Consider the following 16,402-nt stretch of genomic DNA (forward strand, 5'->3'; position numbering starts at 1 on the left):
GCCTCCTGAGTGTCTGGAATTACAAGCTTACTCCACCACTTTCAACATTGCATTTTTTTATTTTTTAAAATTCCATCTTTATACTAAATTTGCCTCTGCTAGTTCTCACGTTGATGCTCCCATGATGAGCACAGTTTACAAGTTTTCCTCCATGGTCTTCTTCAATATCTTGACCCTTAGTTCTCACCACTTCTAACCATATGCTACATCCATCTTTGTTTATTATACTTTATTGCACCTACCAGGTGTTTCGGTAATTTTGTAGTCTTCTGTCAGAGATATTTATATTGGAGATATCGCTGACATCAATCCTTTTACTCACAACTTAGGAGAATACCAGAATATAATTCTGAAAAGAAGCTAATTTCAAATTCTATTTCTTATTTTACCTAACAATAAAAATAAGTCAAAGTCATTTTCTCAAGTTCAAGTGATGTAAAAGACAACCTCCAAGGGAAAAAAAAAATCCTCTAAAATTTCTTAAAGAAAATCATTTTTAAGATAATACTTTAAAATATATCTAGACATAAACTGAGGTATATTTTATGCTTAAATAAGTAAAACACCAAATAAAAATAAAAATACAAAATCAAAGTAAATTATGGATTTACTTTGGCAGATGCCATCAATTTAGCGACCCTCAACAGAGCCTGGACTGACTGATTTGGACCTTTCTGCCCAATGCCTGCTGCTTGGGCTGTGTGCTGGCTCCATTTTCCCTGTGGCTGTTCCCTTTTACCCCCAGCCCTAACTGTGTACTGTCCCCGGCTGGCAACATACCCCTCGCATTTAATCAGCCTCTGTTTCTTTCTCATTCATTAAAAAACAAAAAACAAACAAACAAAAAAAAAACTAAGCTGTGACTGCTTGCTCCCAGAGAGGTCTGAAACAATCATAAATGACTATAAGGTGGATTTGCAAAGCAGGTTTTTGTTGCACTGCAGCCAATCAAATGACGGATCTAGGACACATTTTTAGTAATTGTCCAGGTGATCATCAGAACAGCCGTGCTAAAGTGGATGTTATCTCAATCAGAACATGTGTATCTTGGCTCAGGGTTACAGTTCCTGGTCAGTCGGCTATAAGGTAGAAACAACATGGTAGAAAGGCTTAGTATGGAAGAAAGCTGCTCGAATTATGGTGGCCAGATAGCAGAGAGAGAAGGGAGGAGCAAGCAATGAAAATACACTTTCTGGTCATTCCCACAGTGGCACACCTCTGTGAGTTCCACCTCCTAACAGCAAGTCAGCTATAGTGCCCCCATGATTCAGTCACCTTCCTAAAGACCAGCCTCTAAACTGGGCGTGGTGGTGCAAGCCTGTAATCCCAGCACTCGGGAGGCTGAGGAAGGAGGATCACTGTGACTTCAAGACCAGCCTGGGCTACGTAGTGAGTTCCAGATCAGTCTCAACTACATAGTAAGACCCTGTCTCAAAAACAAACAAACAAAAAAAACCAAACAAACCAAAAAAAAAAAGACGAGCCTCTGAACATATGAAAGTTTGGGGGTCATTCTTCTTCCAAACTGTAACAGAACATGTACCTCCAAGCTCTCAGTTGGAGAGGCACTCAGCCTAAGTATATCTTTCATATCAGGAACAGCTTTCCTTGTCTACAGTATCAGGCATCCCTGTGCCACTAATTTATTATGTTTTCAACCAAAATATTTGCCTCAATTTTTATCTGTTTTCTTCAAGAATAAATCTTTTGTACTATCTCAGTGAATATTTGTCAACCAGTTTCTCATAGTAGGAGATGCTGAGTGATGTCAAAGACTAAAACTCAGTTGCAGCACTTTCCATGACTGTAGAAATTCAGAATTATAACTAATCCATTAGTTGGGATTCTCCAGAGAAAAAGAATCAATGGGATACATAAACACATGTGCATACGACAGAAAATATTAGGGGAATTGACAATCGAGAGCATAAAAGCTGAGACCCAGAAAACTGAGTAACTCAGTCTGAAGATGGCCTGAGAACTGGGGATGCAGAGGGCAGGGTGGCAGGAGCTGCGGTGAGTCCCAGTCAGAGATCAAAAGACCAGATGCTCTGAGGACAGGAAAAGATGGATGTTCCAGCTCCAGAAGAGAGAGAAAACTAAACTCTCCCCTCTGTACTTCTATTCAGGTCCTAGATACCCTGTATGAAGCGAGAGTGATCCTCTTTATTCAATGTACCATCCAAACACTTGTTATTGTCTTGTAGACAGACCTTCATAGACATACCCAGAAATAATGTTCTTACCAGCCATCTGAGTATCACTTGGCTTGGTCAAGTTAACACATAAAGTCAGCCAGCACACTCAAACTCTTCCTTTAAAATATCTTGCAAAAAAGCTCACCTAGCCTCTATTTACAAACCTCCCATCACTGGCTTCATAAGGCAATTTTTCTGTTTTTCTATTGGTTTAAATCCTGCCTCCTAAAACAATGCACAACCCAAACTACTCTTGTAAAGGACACCTTCACCCATGTAAAAACAAGTTTTATCATTCTTCAGCTTGTCTTGCTGTAACATCCTCACTACCTCCAACTATTCTTGCATCACAATTCCAAGTAAAATAAGAAATGGCTCAGTGATTTCTTTGATATGGATATGCAATCCAATTTCCTTAATAGAAACTTTGAGATCCATAGGTCTTATCTCAAATAAACAGGTTTTATAGCAATTTTGTTTCTAGAGTTAATGATGTAAATGACTGCAACCTAATACTATGGAATAATTCTACTGAAAAGACAGAAGTGGAACACATTTGAACTGATACTAAGCATTAACCAATTTATAAACATATAAATTTAGGTATGTATACACAACCATATATATTATTCATTTATGTATTTATTTATTTTATTTATAATTGAAGAAATAAAATGTGAAAGTCTGAACAGGTGATGGTAGATTGGGTAGAACCAGAAGTGATGGGCAACACGATTGCCATGTCTTATCCCAGGGTCCTTCCAGAAAAGACCTTCCCAAGCTTAAGTACACAATCTCATGGGTCTTGATGCACACAGCCTTCTGAAAGAACCAAGGGAGGTTCTTAAAACTCAGTGAGTCCTGTAAAGACAGGGCATCTACCTACTCTGTTCTCCATTCTGAATCATGATGAGCTTCCTGGACTCTGGGGGCTGAGGAAACAGGAAAGCATCAATCAAGGAAAACCTACAGAAAGCTGCTCTCACTCGGGCTCCAAACCCTGACTCTGTATTAGGGACTGGCAACAAAGGACCAGAAATGAATGATAGATATCCTATGGCCCCATAAAGGTCATCACAAGAAGGGAAAAGGTGCTGGCCAGAGTCACATGTAGCCCTTTTCCAAAGAGTTGCAGGTGGAGTGAGGTAGTAGCGACTGCTCTTGCGAAGGTCAGTCTTCTCTGTGGATGTCTAGATACGTGTTTCCAGGCACACATTTGCGTCCTCCCAAACATCAGCATTGGTCATTGATAGTCATAAGAATGTATATTGCACAGAAGGAGAATGACATTTCAGTGATTAATTCTTCTTTCCAACAGCTGGCTGTCCTGACTCCTTGATTAAAGAGCTCCATCATTTCAGGATTCTAGGAGAAGAGCAGGTGAGTCAGCCTCTCAAAGGCCTCATCACAGCGTCGTCAACGTTAGACACTAATGAGACAGTTTGGGCTCCCTCCTGGGAGGCTGAGTATGTCTCTTGACCCACAGAGCCCTGAAATGGGGAAGAAAGTCATGCTGGAGATATGTGTGAGGACACTTTTCCTCTTCTATCCATCAGACCTGACAGGTTATTAATTGGTACATCTGCTATCTGCCAGAGCATTTCATCTCAAGACTCGAGTAGTAAGCAGGCACTGTGTAGTGTCAGATGAGCAAACAAACAAATGCAGAGATGAATTATGCCTGAGGTATCAATAGTCATAGACATTCCTGTTGTGATGTCTGTGGGTGGGTGTGCAAGCTCTTTTCACCTGACATTTGTATATTGTACGTGTTATCTATATTTTACAACCACCACTTTCTATATGGATGTGTGCACATGACATGCATAGGATGACCCATTTAAAGTATAGATTATTTAAATGCTATGCTCTGCTCAGTAAGGAATGTCATATTTTAAATAGATGTGCAAAATAAATAATTTAGGGCGCTAAATATATGTATACATATGTGCATGCATATACTTCTGATTACTTAAAATAAAAATAGCTTTGCTGGGGATTTGGCTCAGTCATTCTGCCGCCTGCCTCACAAGCACAAGGGCCTGAGTTCGATCCCCAGTACCAAAAATAAAATAAAATATAATTAGTCTTCCATATCCTTGAGTTCCATACCTGTGGATTCAACCAACAGCAGATTGAAAATATTTGGAGGCAAAAACAAGAATACAACAATATAATATAAAATTTTTGAAAATGTGTTAAAGATATACATAGCATTTATGTAGTCTTAGGTATTATTAGTAATTTAGAGATGATTGAAAGCACATGGAGGATGTATGTTGATTATATGCAAATACTGCACCATCTGTTATAAGGAAGTTGAGCCTCTTAGGATTGTATTATTCTCTGAAGTCCTAGAACCTGCCTCCCAACATGGGTACCAAGGGACAACTGTACATCTCTTAACCTTATGTGGAATTATAAATTCTGTATTGGTATACTAAATTAAGGCATCAAATAGTCATCATTTCTAAAATACCTACACTAAATAATTGGCTGTAACATGTTGGTTGGCCTACTTTATACTCCTGTTACTGATTTGTACTTTCAAAGGTAATCTTTGCCAACTCTAACCATACAACATACAAATGGAGTTGTATGGATCAGTTTTGTCCATGTGTTCAGTTTGTGTGTTTTTATTTGGTATGAATGAGTGGCAAAGTATGACTGCTCATTTCCAATATAAATATAAACCAGAAAGGGTTGGTTAGGGAACGTAAATGCTAGAATCATTTCTTTATCCTTGAATAAACAAATTATAGTATACCTCTCCTCCTTTTGAGCTTTCAAAAAAGAAACCATGAATGTTTATTCAAATACAAGTGAAATCAGTTTTCCTTCATTGCAAGTAAAAATTGATAACAGAATCCTCAAACATACATACTTATTAAAACACCTGCTGCTCATACTTTTCAGTAAAAAGCTGAGAGACTTCTTAAAGAAAAAGTTATTGATCAACCCTCTGACATATCGGTTCAAATAATGAACCATTCTCTTCTAATATGTACCAGTATTTGTAAATTGTTTCCATATTTGTTTTGCAGTTACTAGGTAATTAGTAAGGAAAGAAGCCAATGATAATCATCTCAATAGAACTGCATAAAAGTCAGACCACTCTGCACTCTCCTAGAAATGTGATCAAATCATAATCAATATTAATGTTACTATGATGAGTTAGGGCAGTAAAATAAATTATAGCAAAATGATCTCTATTTTCCAGAAAACCGCATTTTATTTCTACTCATTACAGATACTATTTAGCATCTTCTATATGTTATATACAACATTATAAGAATGGGAGGTGGAAAAGAAATATCCATCAGGCTTTTATAATAGTAGGGGAAGACTGTGTTATGTTACAAGATATAAATATGTTCAGAATTATGTTAGATGGTTATCATTGACATGAAAAATTGTACAACCAAAAGGAGGAGTAATGAATATCAGGGGAAAAGGTAAAAATGTTATATAAAGTGATCAGGGTAAGTCTCACCAAGCAGGTCAAGAAAAATACCATAGTTACATCTGGGAAAGGAGATATCCAGAGATAGTAACACACAAACACAGAAGCTCTGAAATGACCATGTGCTTGGCTTGATCAAACAGTATGGAGGCCAACATGACTGGGGGACGCTGGTGAGGAAGCAAAGCAAGATGAAGAGTTGTAAAGATTAGGTAGGAATAGAAAGAGAAAGCCAGATTGTGCAGGAAGAGGTTGAAAATGATGGGAAGAAATTGAGGCACCTGTTGGTGACAAGAAGCCAATGGTCTTCAGCATTTATTCCCCATTGCTCCTCATGTAGGAATAGGATAGCAAGTGAGCACTGGAATTCACATCATAGGGGTCATTGGTGAATGTGATGATTGGCCAGTGGTGGACCTGTCGTTGGTAGACTGGTGAGGGTGACAGCCTGCCTGAAACAAGCTCATGTGAGAAGGGAGAAAAAGAAAAAAAAAGACAGTAAATGTATACAATTCTTAATTCTTTTGAGGATTTCAGCTAATAAAAAAATAAAAACAAATAATTGAGTTGTCTATATTTGGGGATGTGGAATCAAAAAACCTTACTCTTTCATGAGAAAAATTACAGCATGTTACATGCTAACTGGGACCATTTGGTAGAAAAATTGGTAGACAAATGATGCAGAAAAGAGAGAGGAAAAGTAAGGACTGATGTCCTGAGACATAAGCCTGGCCTTGGAGGAAAGAGGGGTAAGCTCCCAGGTAGCAGCAGCAAGGACAGCATATGTGGACACAGAAGTACATGTGTAGGAGTGGATAGTGAATCTCCAGGAAGCCCTCTGCTGCTTGTTTCTCTTTTCTCAGTGAAACAGAAAGCTAGGTCATCAACTGAGAGTGAAGATGGGGAAGGAAATTTACAGAAAGAAAAAGTGATGAAATTGTCCTTTAGGGGCTCTTATCTAGAATATATAAAGAACTGAAAACAATCAGCCCCCCCAAATATAAAGACCCAATTCAAAAATGGGCATCTAAAATGAACAGATATTTCTGAGACAAGAAGTAAAAGCAGCAAGTAAATATATGAAAAAAGTTCCACATCACTGGTCATTCGAGAGATGCGGATGAAAACAACACTGAGATTCCACCTCACCCCAAAAAGAATGGCTGCTATCAAGAAATCAAACAATAACAAATATTGGCAAGGTCGTAGGGAGAAAGGAACCCTTCTCCATTGTTGGTAGGAGTGCAGACTGATGCAACCACTATGGAAATCAATATGGAGATACCTCAAAGAGCTGGGACTAGAGGTTCCACTTGACCCAGCCATCCCTCTGCTGGGTATCTTTCCAAAAGAATTAAAAGAATCATATCACAGTGACATATGCATACCTATGTTTATAGCAGCATGGTTTGTAATAGCTAAAACTTGGAAACAGCCCATTTGCCCATCAACTGGAGACTGGATAATGAAGATGTGATTTTTCTACAAAATGGAATACTACTCAGCCATAAAGAATGAGAAATTAGAGTCACTCACAGGAAAATGGATACACATGGACGATATACTCCTAAGTGAAATAAATAAGTCACACATGTATAAATACTGAATAGTTTCTCTGGTGTGAAAAATTATAATAGTACTAAGATCCTAATGAGATAATTGACAATGTGAAATAGGAAGAAAAGGGCTAAAGATGTAGGGAAAGTGGTAAGGGTAGGGGAAAGGTAATAAGGGAAAAGAAAAAATAGAAAATGAAAAACTGGAAATAAAGTGTTTGTAAATGGGGAGGAGAGGAAAGGGTGAAGGGAGGGCAGGGACAAGGGGAAAAAATGAGAACCAAGACCTGGCATGTAAAGGTACAAGATCCCAGTAATGAATGTAACTGTACTGTATACCTAAAATGTATCAATAAACTCAATGAGGAAAAAAAGAAATTGTCCTTTAGGAATGTGGGGAGTGAATAAACTAGGAAAATGGATATATTTGCAGTGAAATCAATCAGCCTGATGTTTTAGTCACATTCCACTTGTGGATGCAGATGCAGAAAGGGCAGAGCACTGGGGTTCAGCCCTCAAAGAGTATCAGGAACAAAAGAGAGGAAAAAGGTGAGGGTGCGGTGGTGGTTATAATGACTAAACAATTAGTTTTCAGCTGGCAAGCAGAAACATGAGAAGAGAGAGGGCGGGAAGAAGTGGTGGAAACACTGTGTTACAGATCCCAGTGGGTTCAGGAAATTCGTTTCTTCTATTGAGAAATAGAAGAAAATAACTAGAAATATAGGTACTGGCCAAAGGACATGATATTGAAATTGAGGGTGTCGAAGGAGGTACATGAGCAGTGGTGACAAGGTCAGGGGATGTCCAGGGATGCAGGTTGGCTGACTTAGAGAGGAGGGAAAGATGATTGCAGTTGAGGTTACCCACTTGGTGAGCCAGGGTACAGGAATTATCATCCACATACCACTGAGCTCATCCAAAGCTGTCACTGGAGCAAACTTGGAGAGTTGCAGTGAGACAAGAACTAAAGATTTTAGAATAGGAGAGCAGAAGGGAAGGGTAGCCATAGCTTACTATAAAAGGATAAATAGAGGTCAATGTATCCTGACGGTTAAAATTAAATGCCAGAAGGTTTTAGAAGGAAACAAAGACAACCATCTTCCCTGGGGCAGTGAACAGCAATGCCTAGTGACACAGAGTGAAGCCATGACATATCTAAGGGAGCTGCAGGGGAGTGTTGTCCTCAGGTGCCAGCCAGCTTCAGTTAGGGAAGACGTTAGGAAAATGAGAGAACACGGGTGGCAGAGGATGGTGCAGCCGAAGGGTACAGTGGGTGAGAGGGAGGTGCAGAGCCATCCGTGGGCACTGGGGTCATCCCAGAGAGGTGGCACAAGTGTTAGGGCCTTCGGTGACTGACACAAACAGGACACATCAGTCAGGATATTTATATCCTGATGATGGGTGACAAGACCCAGTGGGCTCAGGGAAATGGCGGTGTGAGACTCTAGAGTGGGGTTGGCAGCTGCCCGAGAACTGCTGACGACATTCTCCGGCTGTCGCTGGGGGCCGACGGCAGCATATATTACTTGATAAAATAACATTTTAATATTAATGTATATTACAGTACCCTTGAACAAATAATTTTTATTTCAATAACTTGGCTTTCCCTTTCATATTAAAAGAAGAGTGGTATTCAGCCATCCTCTCCAATTGTTGTAAATAAATAGGATTGCAAAGTGAGATGAAAATAATAAAATGTTTCTTATTTTAAGTACTTTTTATACCTCATCAATATTTTGAAGTAGTAGCAACAAAATAGGCCCTAATATAAGTATTAATGTTCACTTGAATTGATAAGACCTGTACAATACTGGTTAATTACAGAATCCATTGTTGAATGGCAGAGATGTATGACAGATAGTTTATTTCTTTATATAACATATGATTTGTTTCTATTTTCATTGATTTTAATAGGTATTCGGCTTTTGATATTTGGATGAAAAATAAATCATTAATCACTATAAATCATTATCTTCTGAAGTAAACTGAAACCCCTTGGAATGTAAAGTGATACTTTGGTTTTAGTTTCTTGGCCCTTTCTCTGTTATGTCCACAATTCATATGTATAAACCACATTCACTGCCCAACTGAACTATTTCTCAAAGATATGATACATTTTAGATGAGTAAAATAACTCCAAAGTTGTAGATCAGTGTATTAGTTACTTTTCTATCATTGGGACAAAATCCTTGATATCTACAATTTAAAGAAGTTGAATTTAGCTCATGGTTTCAGGGGATTCAGTTCATGGCCCCCTTGCACCAAGGCACAAATGGCATGGTGGAAGGCCATGGAAGAGGAAAGCTGCTCACATAGCCATGAAGCAAGCAGGGAAGAGCCAGGAGGGAGACATATCTTCAAAGACATGCCCTCAGTGTCCTGCCTCTTTCAACCAGGCTCCTCCTAGAAGCTCCTTTAGCTATGAACTCATTAATGAATGAATCTTAGTATAGCACCCCCATGATCCAGTCACCTTTCAAAAGCTCCACCTCTGAATATATGATATTTGGAGGGACATCCTAAATCTAAGCCACGCCAGTGAACCCAAAAATCACCAGATGTCATATATGAAGTCCTTAATGTTTAGAGAGTTTTCACAGGAAAACTGCACTACAGACGTAGTGCTCCAGCTTCTCCACCTTGAATCTAATCACCAGAATCTTAAGGAAATTACCTTTACTCAGCTAGCAAATGTGCATTAAATACTTGTTTGTGGTAGCCTTGAGTAAAATAGTAAACAAGGTATCATGTTAAGTGGTATTAAGATTGAAATATGTAATCTACTTTAGACAAGGAACCTGAAACTAAAGGTTGAGAAGACAACAACTATGGAGTAACGGAAGTAAGACAGAAGAGTATTGCAAGTAAGAGAAAACACAAGTTCAGGGACATGCAAGAGATAAAGAGCTTTCTTGGTTCAAGCCACAAAATAAAGTCTGCATGGAAAATAATGAGCGTGATGGATAATAATGGAGGCCATCTAAATCATGGAGGCAATAGTCAACAACTTAGATTTTATTCTAAATTCAATGGGAAATCCTTGGAGATCTAAGCAGTGGGCTGGTCTTATTCAAATTACATTTTAAGAACACCAGTCTTGTTGCATGATTGAGATGTTCTGCATTAAGAAGGCGCAAAGAAGTTACCACTCCAAGATAGAATGAAAACGTAGAATGAAAGGACTTTGTGACTGATTTGTTTAGGGGAATGAAGATGATCTAAAGTTCTGCTTTACAAAGATTGGTAAAATAGTGAAAAAGGGATAACAGAAGTATGGAATCTAGGGTCAACTTCTGAAGGTGTTTTACTTAAGTATCAAAAAAAAGAGAGCTAATTCAGGATTTTAGATTGGAAGTTGGAACCCAAAGGAGATGAAGTTCACTAGTCATAGATGAAAAGATAAGTTTGGAGTCACCAGCAGGAAAGCAGCATTTTAAATCCATGATATAAATCCAAAGAATATAAAAGGAGGGACCATTTTTGAGCAAATCCTGAGGAGCACTGTCCTTTGGAAGTTAAGCAACAAGATAGCAGTTACTCTGTGGCCTCAAGCCAAATAGTGGTGTGAAGCTCTGGTAGCTCAGAGTAGCAGCCACAAAGAAGACCAGGAAGGAACCTCAAGTAAAGTAGGAGAGTATCTATAAGTGTGTGGAGTTGAATAAACCACTAAGGAAAGAATTTCCGGAAGGAAAAATGGCTTTTTGTGCTGTTTGCTCTTGAGAAGTTTGCAGGCAGGTCAGTAAAATGCCCTTTGCCTACAGTAACATGAAGACCATGGGCAACCATCATGGGCCGTTTGGAGCTCTTGAATACTGGAGCCATGTTTTCATGGCATGACAAGTGAAGGCAGGGAATGACAACTCCTTCCAGAACTTTTGTTATGAAGAAGAGGGAAAATGCAGGAGAGCTCTTTGGAGACTGAAGAAACTAGAACTTGTTTAACGCTTTTTGAGAACATCCAACACCTCTAGGATGTTTCTTGGTGACTCAGGACAGGTACGAGAGACAGAAGAAGGGAAATAATTTAGAAGGGAGGAAGGCAGGGGTCCTGAACAGATGCAGGGATTAATCCTCACCAGAAGGAAGGCCCTCTCTTTACTGTGACAGGTGCTGACACAGGCCAGTGCAGGGGCAGCTGTGCATGTCACTGCCATGTTAAGGAGTTATGGCCCGATGAAGGTAGGCATGTTCTTCACTGCAGTGTCTGGTGCACATAAAAGAGCACTTGACATGTAGGATATGGCTAAAAAATATTTACTGAATCAATGACTGCACTCTCCTCAGTGAAGTGTGATTAGGTTATGCACATGAAAGTAGGAGGGAGTTTGAGAAGAAGGTCAGCAGTTTAAGAAGAAGGAAGAAAAGCCACACCACTAGAGAAACATAATAAAATCTTGAGGAAGTTTTAAATGCCCAGTTGAAGTTTGTGATCGGTAGCTGAAAGGTCAATTGTGTCATTTCATTCAGCAGTGTTCAGAGGCAGAAAATAGGTGTTTCCACACTGGGCTTTTGCTAGAGACAGTCAGGTGCAGAGGAACTTGGAGATCTGTGTCTTTCAGGCAATGCTTATGGTAGTGAATGACAGGATCTGTATCAGACCTGGCTAATGACTGTGTTACAGATCAGATCAGTTGATTAGAAGTCTTGACAAAATTGAAAAATTAACTAATTCCAGAACTTTGGCGAAAGATCTGGAAATATGGGTGCAGTGTATAGAAAGAAGCATATCTAGGGCTGGGGATTTGGCTCAGTAGTTCTGCCGCCTGCCTCACAAACACAAGGGCCTGAGTTCTATCCCTGGTTAAAAAAAAAAAAAAAAGACTTTCAGAGGTGGTACAATTTCTCAGGATAATAAAGCCAGGAAAGGGACCTTGAAGATAGATGAGAAAACGATCACCAGAGACAGGAGGTGAGAGTGAAAGAGCAGGTGGATGGATACTTCATTCATACAGAAGTTCAAAGCACCAGAATGGTGACAAGAACAGGAGCAGAGTTGCAGACTGAGCCAGAAGCCAGTTGTCTGACAGTAAGGATCTGTGATCAGACCATTAGAGGCCACAGGAAAGGCAAAGTTCAGATAGGGTCCTGCAGGTGAGAGGGCCTGAAGGATTAGGGGTATCACGGAGGAGCCAGCAGACCAGCACTACCTTGAGCTTCAAAGTATGTGCACCTTGAATGAAAAGCAAGCCCTCATCCTAGAGGGCTGGAAAACAGATGGACAGTTCCGTTAAGTCAATGAGAGAAACATTTTTAAGAAGCTGACTGACTACATAGATGAGTCTGTTTATTGTGGTTCAGAAATTCCAGGAGGCACGAAGAAGAGGTTTCAGAGAATAAAAATTGGCTGATACTGGGGGATATACAGACCCCAAGGTTACTAAGAATTTGACTGAGAGGTTGTGGATGTGTTCTAATGATCTCTGCAGGGAAGCAGTGGGAGTAGCAGGCTGCCAACTCTGCTCATCTCGGTTAAGGTGGCTCTTCACTTCAAGGCAGCAAGCTGGGCCCTAACCCCCAAAGGTTTCCTCAGTGTTACAGACTTGTTCATCTCAAAGTTACATAGTTAAAAGGATAAAGACATCTAGTGCAATCCACAAAATCAGTTTTTAAAACTATTTTGTGTAATCCAAGTTCTAATGAGTTCATTAAATATTTAGTACAACGAACCCATTCACTACTGGACCCTTAACCTTACACAAAACTTCCAAACGAGTGATGTGTCATTCTTCCTCTTCTACTGGCCTCACAATCACTCAGAAACCTTCAGAGCTGCTTTAGCACTGAGCAAAGAATTTCACCCACACCAGAACAGAGAGAGGTGAAGATACTGAGTAGAGGAGAATCCCACAGAGACAGAGGAAAGAGGTGGAGCATATGACAAAAACCTTTTGAGGAAGTCAGAGATGAGTCCGTTTCTCAGGAGGACAGGGCCTTTGGATTGCAGACTCACAGTTCTATGTCAAGCCATTTCTCTGGATTAGAGGAAAGGGTAGAATGATCTGTGTTTGCAGGAAAGTCATGCTTATTGCTACATGCCCCATTAGGAGAATGGACTTGGAGCTCCTGTCCCCAGGTCTGCCCGAAGTCTCCACTGCTGTAAGGCTCTCAGCTTGATGGTCTCTGCCTTCATGGCCTTCCCTACTGTGAGCACTCCCATATCCCAGTGGGAGTGAGGCTCTGACTTCCTTTCCAGAAGAGTCCACAGCCACTAGAAGTTGAGGTACAGGGCCAGGGATTTAGCTCAGTGGTCCCACCACCTGCCTCAAAAGTGCAAGGACCTGAGTTCAATCTCCGATACAAAAGAAAAGAAGTTGAGGTACGTTTTGGCATCCCATCATCTCAAACACTTGAAAAAACGCTTCATCAATTGCAATCCAGAAGACAGTCTATTATGCCCATTGATTTTTAGGTTTTTAAAAAATCTTTTTCCTCTTCTCATTTTATTTCACCATTTTAATTTTTTTTTTCTATGCAGTGAACAAGGTCCAACCATTTCTCTAGCCAATTCACTTCATCAGCAGCTGACACATATCCACGGATGAAAAGAACACTATTAGTAATACAGCAGAGAATAAAAACAGTAGTGTGACAGGAAATACCACCATGACTGTCACTAATTCTCAGGCTAACCACCTGCAAATGAATAAAAATAGCATGAAGATTATTGACAATTTGAGGATTGCTTTAAAAAACACACATACATTCTAATACTTAGAGAAAAGAAGGCATTCTCTGCATAACGAGGGGAAGTGTTTTCATCATAAGTAAGTACTCCCCTATAAAGTTGTTCTAGATTTCTTTATTCCAAAGAGGATGTTCTGTAATAGTCTGGTTTTCATTAGTTTCTAATTGATGGTTGAGTCATAGTGAACTCAGGTGTTTTTGTTTTTTAATAAAAAGGGGAAAAAGAAGGTAAGTGGAGGGCATTTGATATGGTGAAAAGGCGGCCTTTGTAGCGGGGCCTGAGTTCTAGTGCTGGATGGAGATTCCCTGCCTTTGTAGAGTTCGGCACAGATTGCCCTTCTTTGTGACTGCACAGTCTCACGTGCCACCTCCCAGGGTGGGTGTAACATGACACTGGTGTAGTTTAGGACACACAAAAGCCATTTTGCCACCAGTTGTTTTGTTCAAGATGTGTGTGCTCCCACAAGGACTGGGGAAAGAGGCCCAGGCATGAATCTTCCAGGTTCACTGGCTAAGGCATAACAAGTTTATGAAGGCAGAGGTGGCTAAGAGCTGTACCTGAGTGCCCCCAACAGGATGCTGTGGAAAGCACCACAGTACATCTACCTCCTTCCAGCTCCCAGAACTTGAAAGAAGGCCAGGCAGCTCCTGGATTGCTGACGAGGTGTGACTCATTTCCACAGAACATTTGCCAGTTTTCCCACATTTTCATTTTACCCAATTTCTCTGTACTTCAAAATTTTTACAGTTTTAAAATGTAGATTCCTTTCTGCTTTCTTTTCTATGAAAGCCTGTAAACATCCCAGTAAACACCCTGACCCCTCTTGCTGAGGACAGGGCATGTGTAGGTAGTTTTCTCCCAACACAATCACTCTGACACCCATGTAACTTTAACAGACTTAACATGCAGTCAGTAGCTGGAAAGAAAGGCTAAGTCTCCTGGCCCATGTGGGGCTTGAACTTCTGACCCTCGCTTCATTATAGAATGATATTCTACCTAAGCCAAGTTTTCTAACCACCTGCAGGCCAACAAAATACAGCATCTATTTCATTATATTCTCCCATGACCCATTATTTAGACTCCTAAAATATGAATTTATTGAAACTTCTATGAATTTTATACTTTAAAATGAATATTTCCTGTTCTTAAGAGAATCTATGAGCATACACACATAAAGACTGAATAAGTTACTCCCCGAATAAATAAAATATAAAGTATAGCAGTGAGACGAGATTTTACCTAGATAGGGCATACCAATAGAATAGTTTTTACCATAATCTGGTGAAATATAAAAGGAAAAAATTGTATTACTTTCTTTAGGTTTAAAATAGTATGCTTTGTTAACATTAATATTTATCTTCAATGATTTTTGCAAATATTATATAGCCAACTCATTTTAGCTATTGTGCATTGTGAAAGCACATCTAGAAATTTGCAAGGGCCAGGGATTTAGCTCAGTTGTTCCACTGCAAGCTCAAGGACCCAAGTTTGATACCGGTACCAAAAACAAAACAAAAAATAGCATTCAAATAACAATGATATGTTTAGGGCTAGGGATTAAGCTCAGTGGTTCCACCACCTGCCTCACAAGCTCAAAATGCCAAGTTCAATCCCCAGTACCCCCCCAAAAAAAGACTAGAAAGAAAAATATATATTTATACAAGTAGAAATTTGCAAACTAGCTTTAATCAAAGATTGAAAGCATAATTTGACAGGTTAATATTAGCATATCTACATGGATGTGCATTGTGAATATGCCACACACACACACACACACGCGCCCACTGTACATCCCAAAAACAAGCACTGCAAAAGTGATTTTTGGCTAATTTGCTGCTTTTAAGCTCACTGGAGAATGGATTTCCTGAGACCCATTCTTGATTCAAATTAATCACATTCCTCCAACTTACTACTGCTGTAAAATGTTATCCAATATTGATAAATAACTCAAAATCATGCAAGTAATATCATAGAAACAGTGTTTGTTCTTTTTACTAAGTGGACTCCATTTATCAATTACTTTTCTAGTACTATATACGTGATATACTGAGATGTAGTATTCTGTTGTATTTAGTGCTAATTTGTCACAACTCTCCATGAAGTATATAGCAACATTCTCTCAATAATCTTGCATCTTTGTGCCAATAAGAGGTTAAGAGAAGTCTATGGAAATGTAGGTCACATCTTGAAAAAAACTAAATGGAGCTCTTTGCTAATGACAGATATAGTTACTTATCTAAAATGTCCTTAGGGTAGTCACCTTTCTATAAATACTAGTGCATTATTTGTTCTAGGTCAAAAGTTTTGCTTATAAATTTTGCAATATTAAAAAATGTTTGCTTTTAAAAAACATATTTCCCATGTTGTGAATACTTTTTAATCATCAGCTTATATGTTAAAAATATTTATCTTCCCCTAGAAAAAGAATTATGTGTTTATCATAACAGAATAAATCTGATAGTAATTACTTATAAATTCTTTTTTTTTTTTTTTTTTTTTT

The 16,402-nt window shown here is 39.2% G+C and overlaps 1 protein-coding gene across 3 annotated transcripts in view; it reads left to right on the top strand.

The window, feature by feature from the left end:
* Prkn (parkin RBR E3 ubiquitin protein ligase) overlaps positions 1 to 16,402 on the top strand; it is a 1,339,037-nt gene that overhangs the window by 1,124,676 nt on the left and 197,959 nt on the right. For all 3 annotated transcript variants that reach the window (XM_033763332.1, XM_033763333.1, XM_033763334.1), the window contains one exon: positions 3,517 to 3,578. In XM_033763332.1, coding sequence (XP_033619223.1) covers positions 3,517 to 3,578 — 62 coding nt within the window. The remainder of the gene's footprint in view (positions 1 to 3,516; positions 3,579 to 16,402) is intronic.

This window comes from Fukomys damarensis, unplaced genomic scaffold, assembly GCF_012274545.1.
Source record: "Fukomys damarensis isolate Sample0158 unplaced genomic scaffold, DMR_v1.0_HiC HiC_scaffold_14, whole genome shotgun sequence".
In the NCBI taxonomy this organism is placed as follows: domain Eukaryota; kingdom Metazoa; phylum Chordata; class Mammalia; order Rodentia; family Bathyergidae; genus Fukomys; species Fukomys damarensis.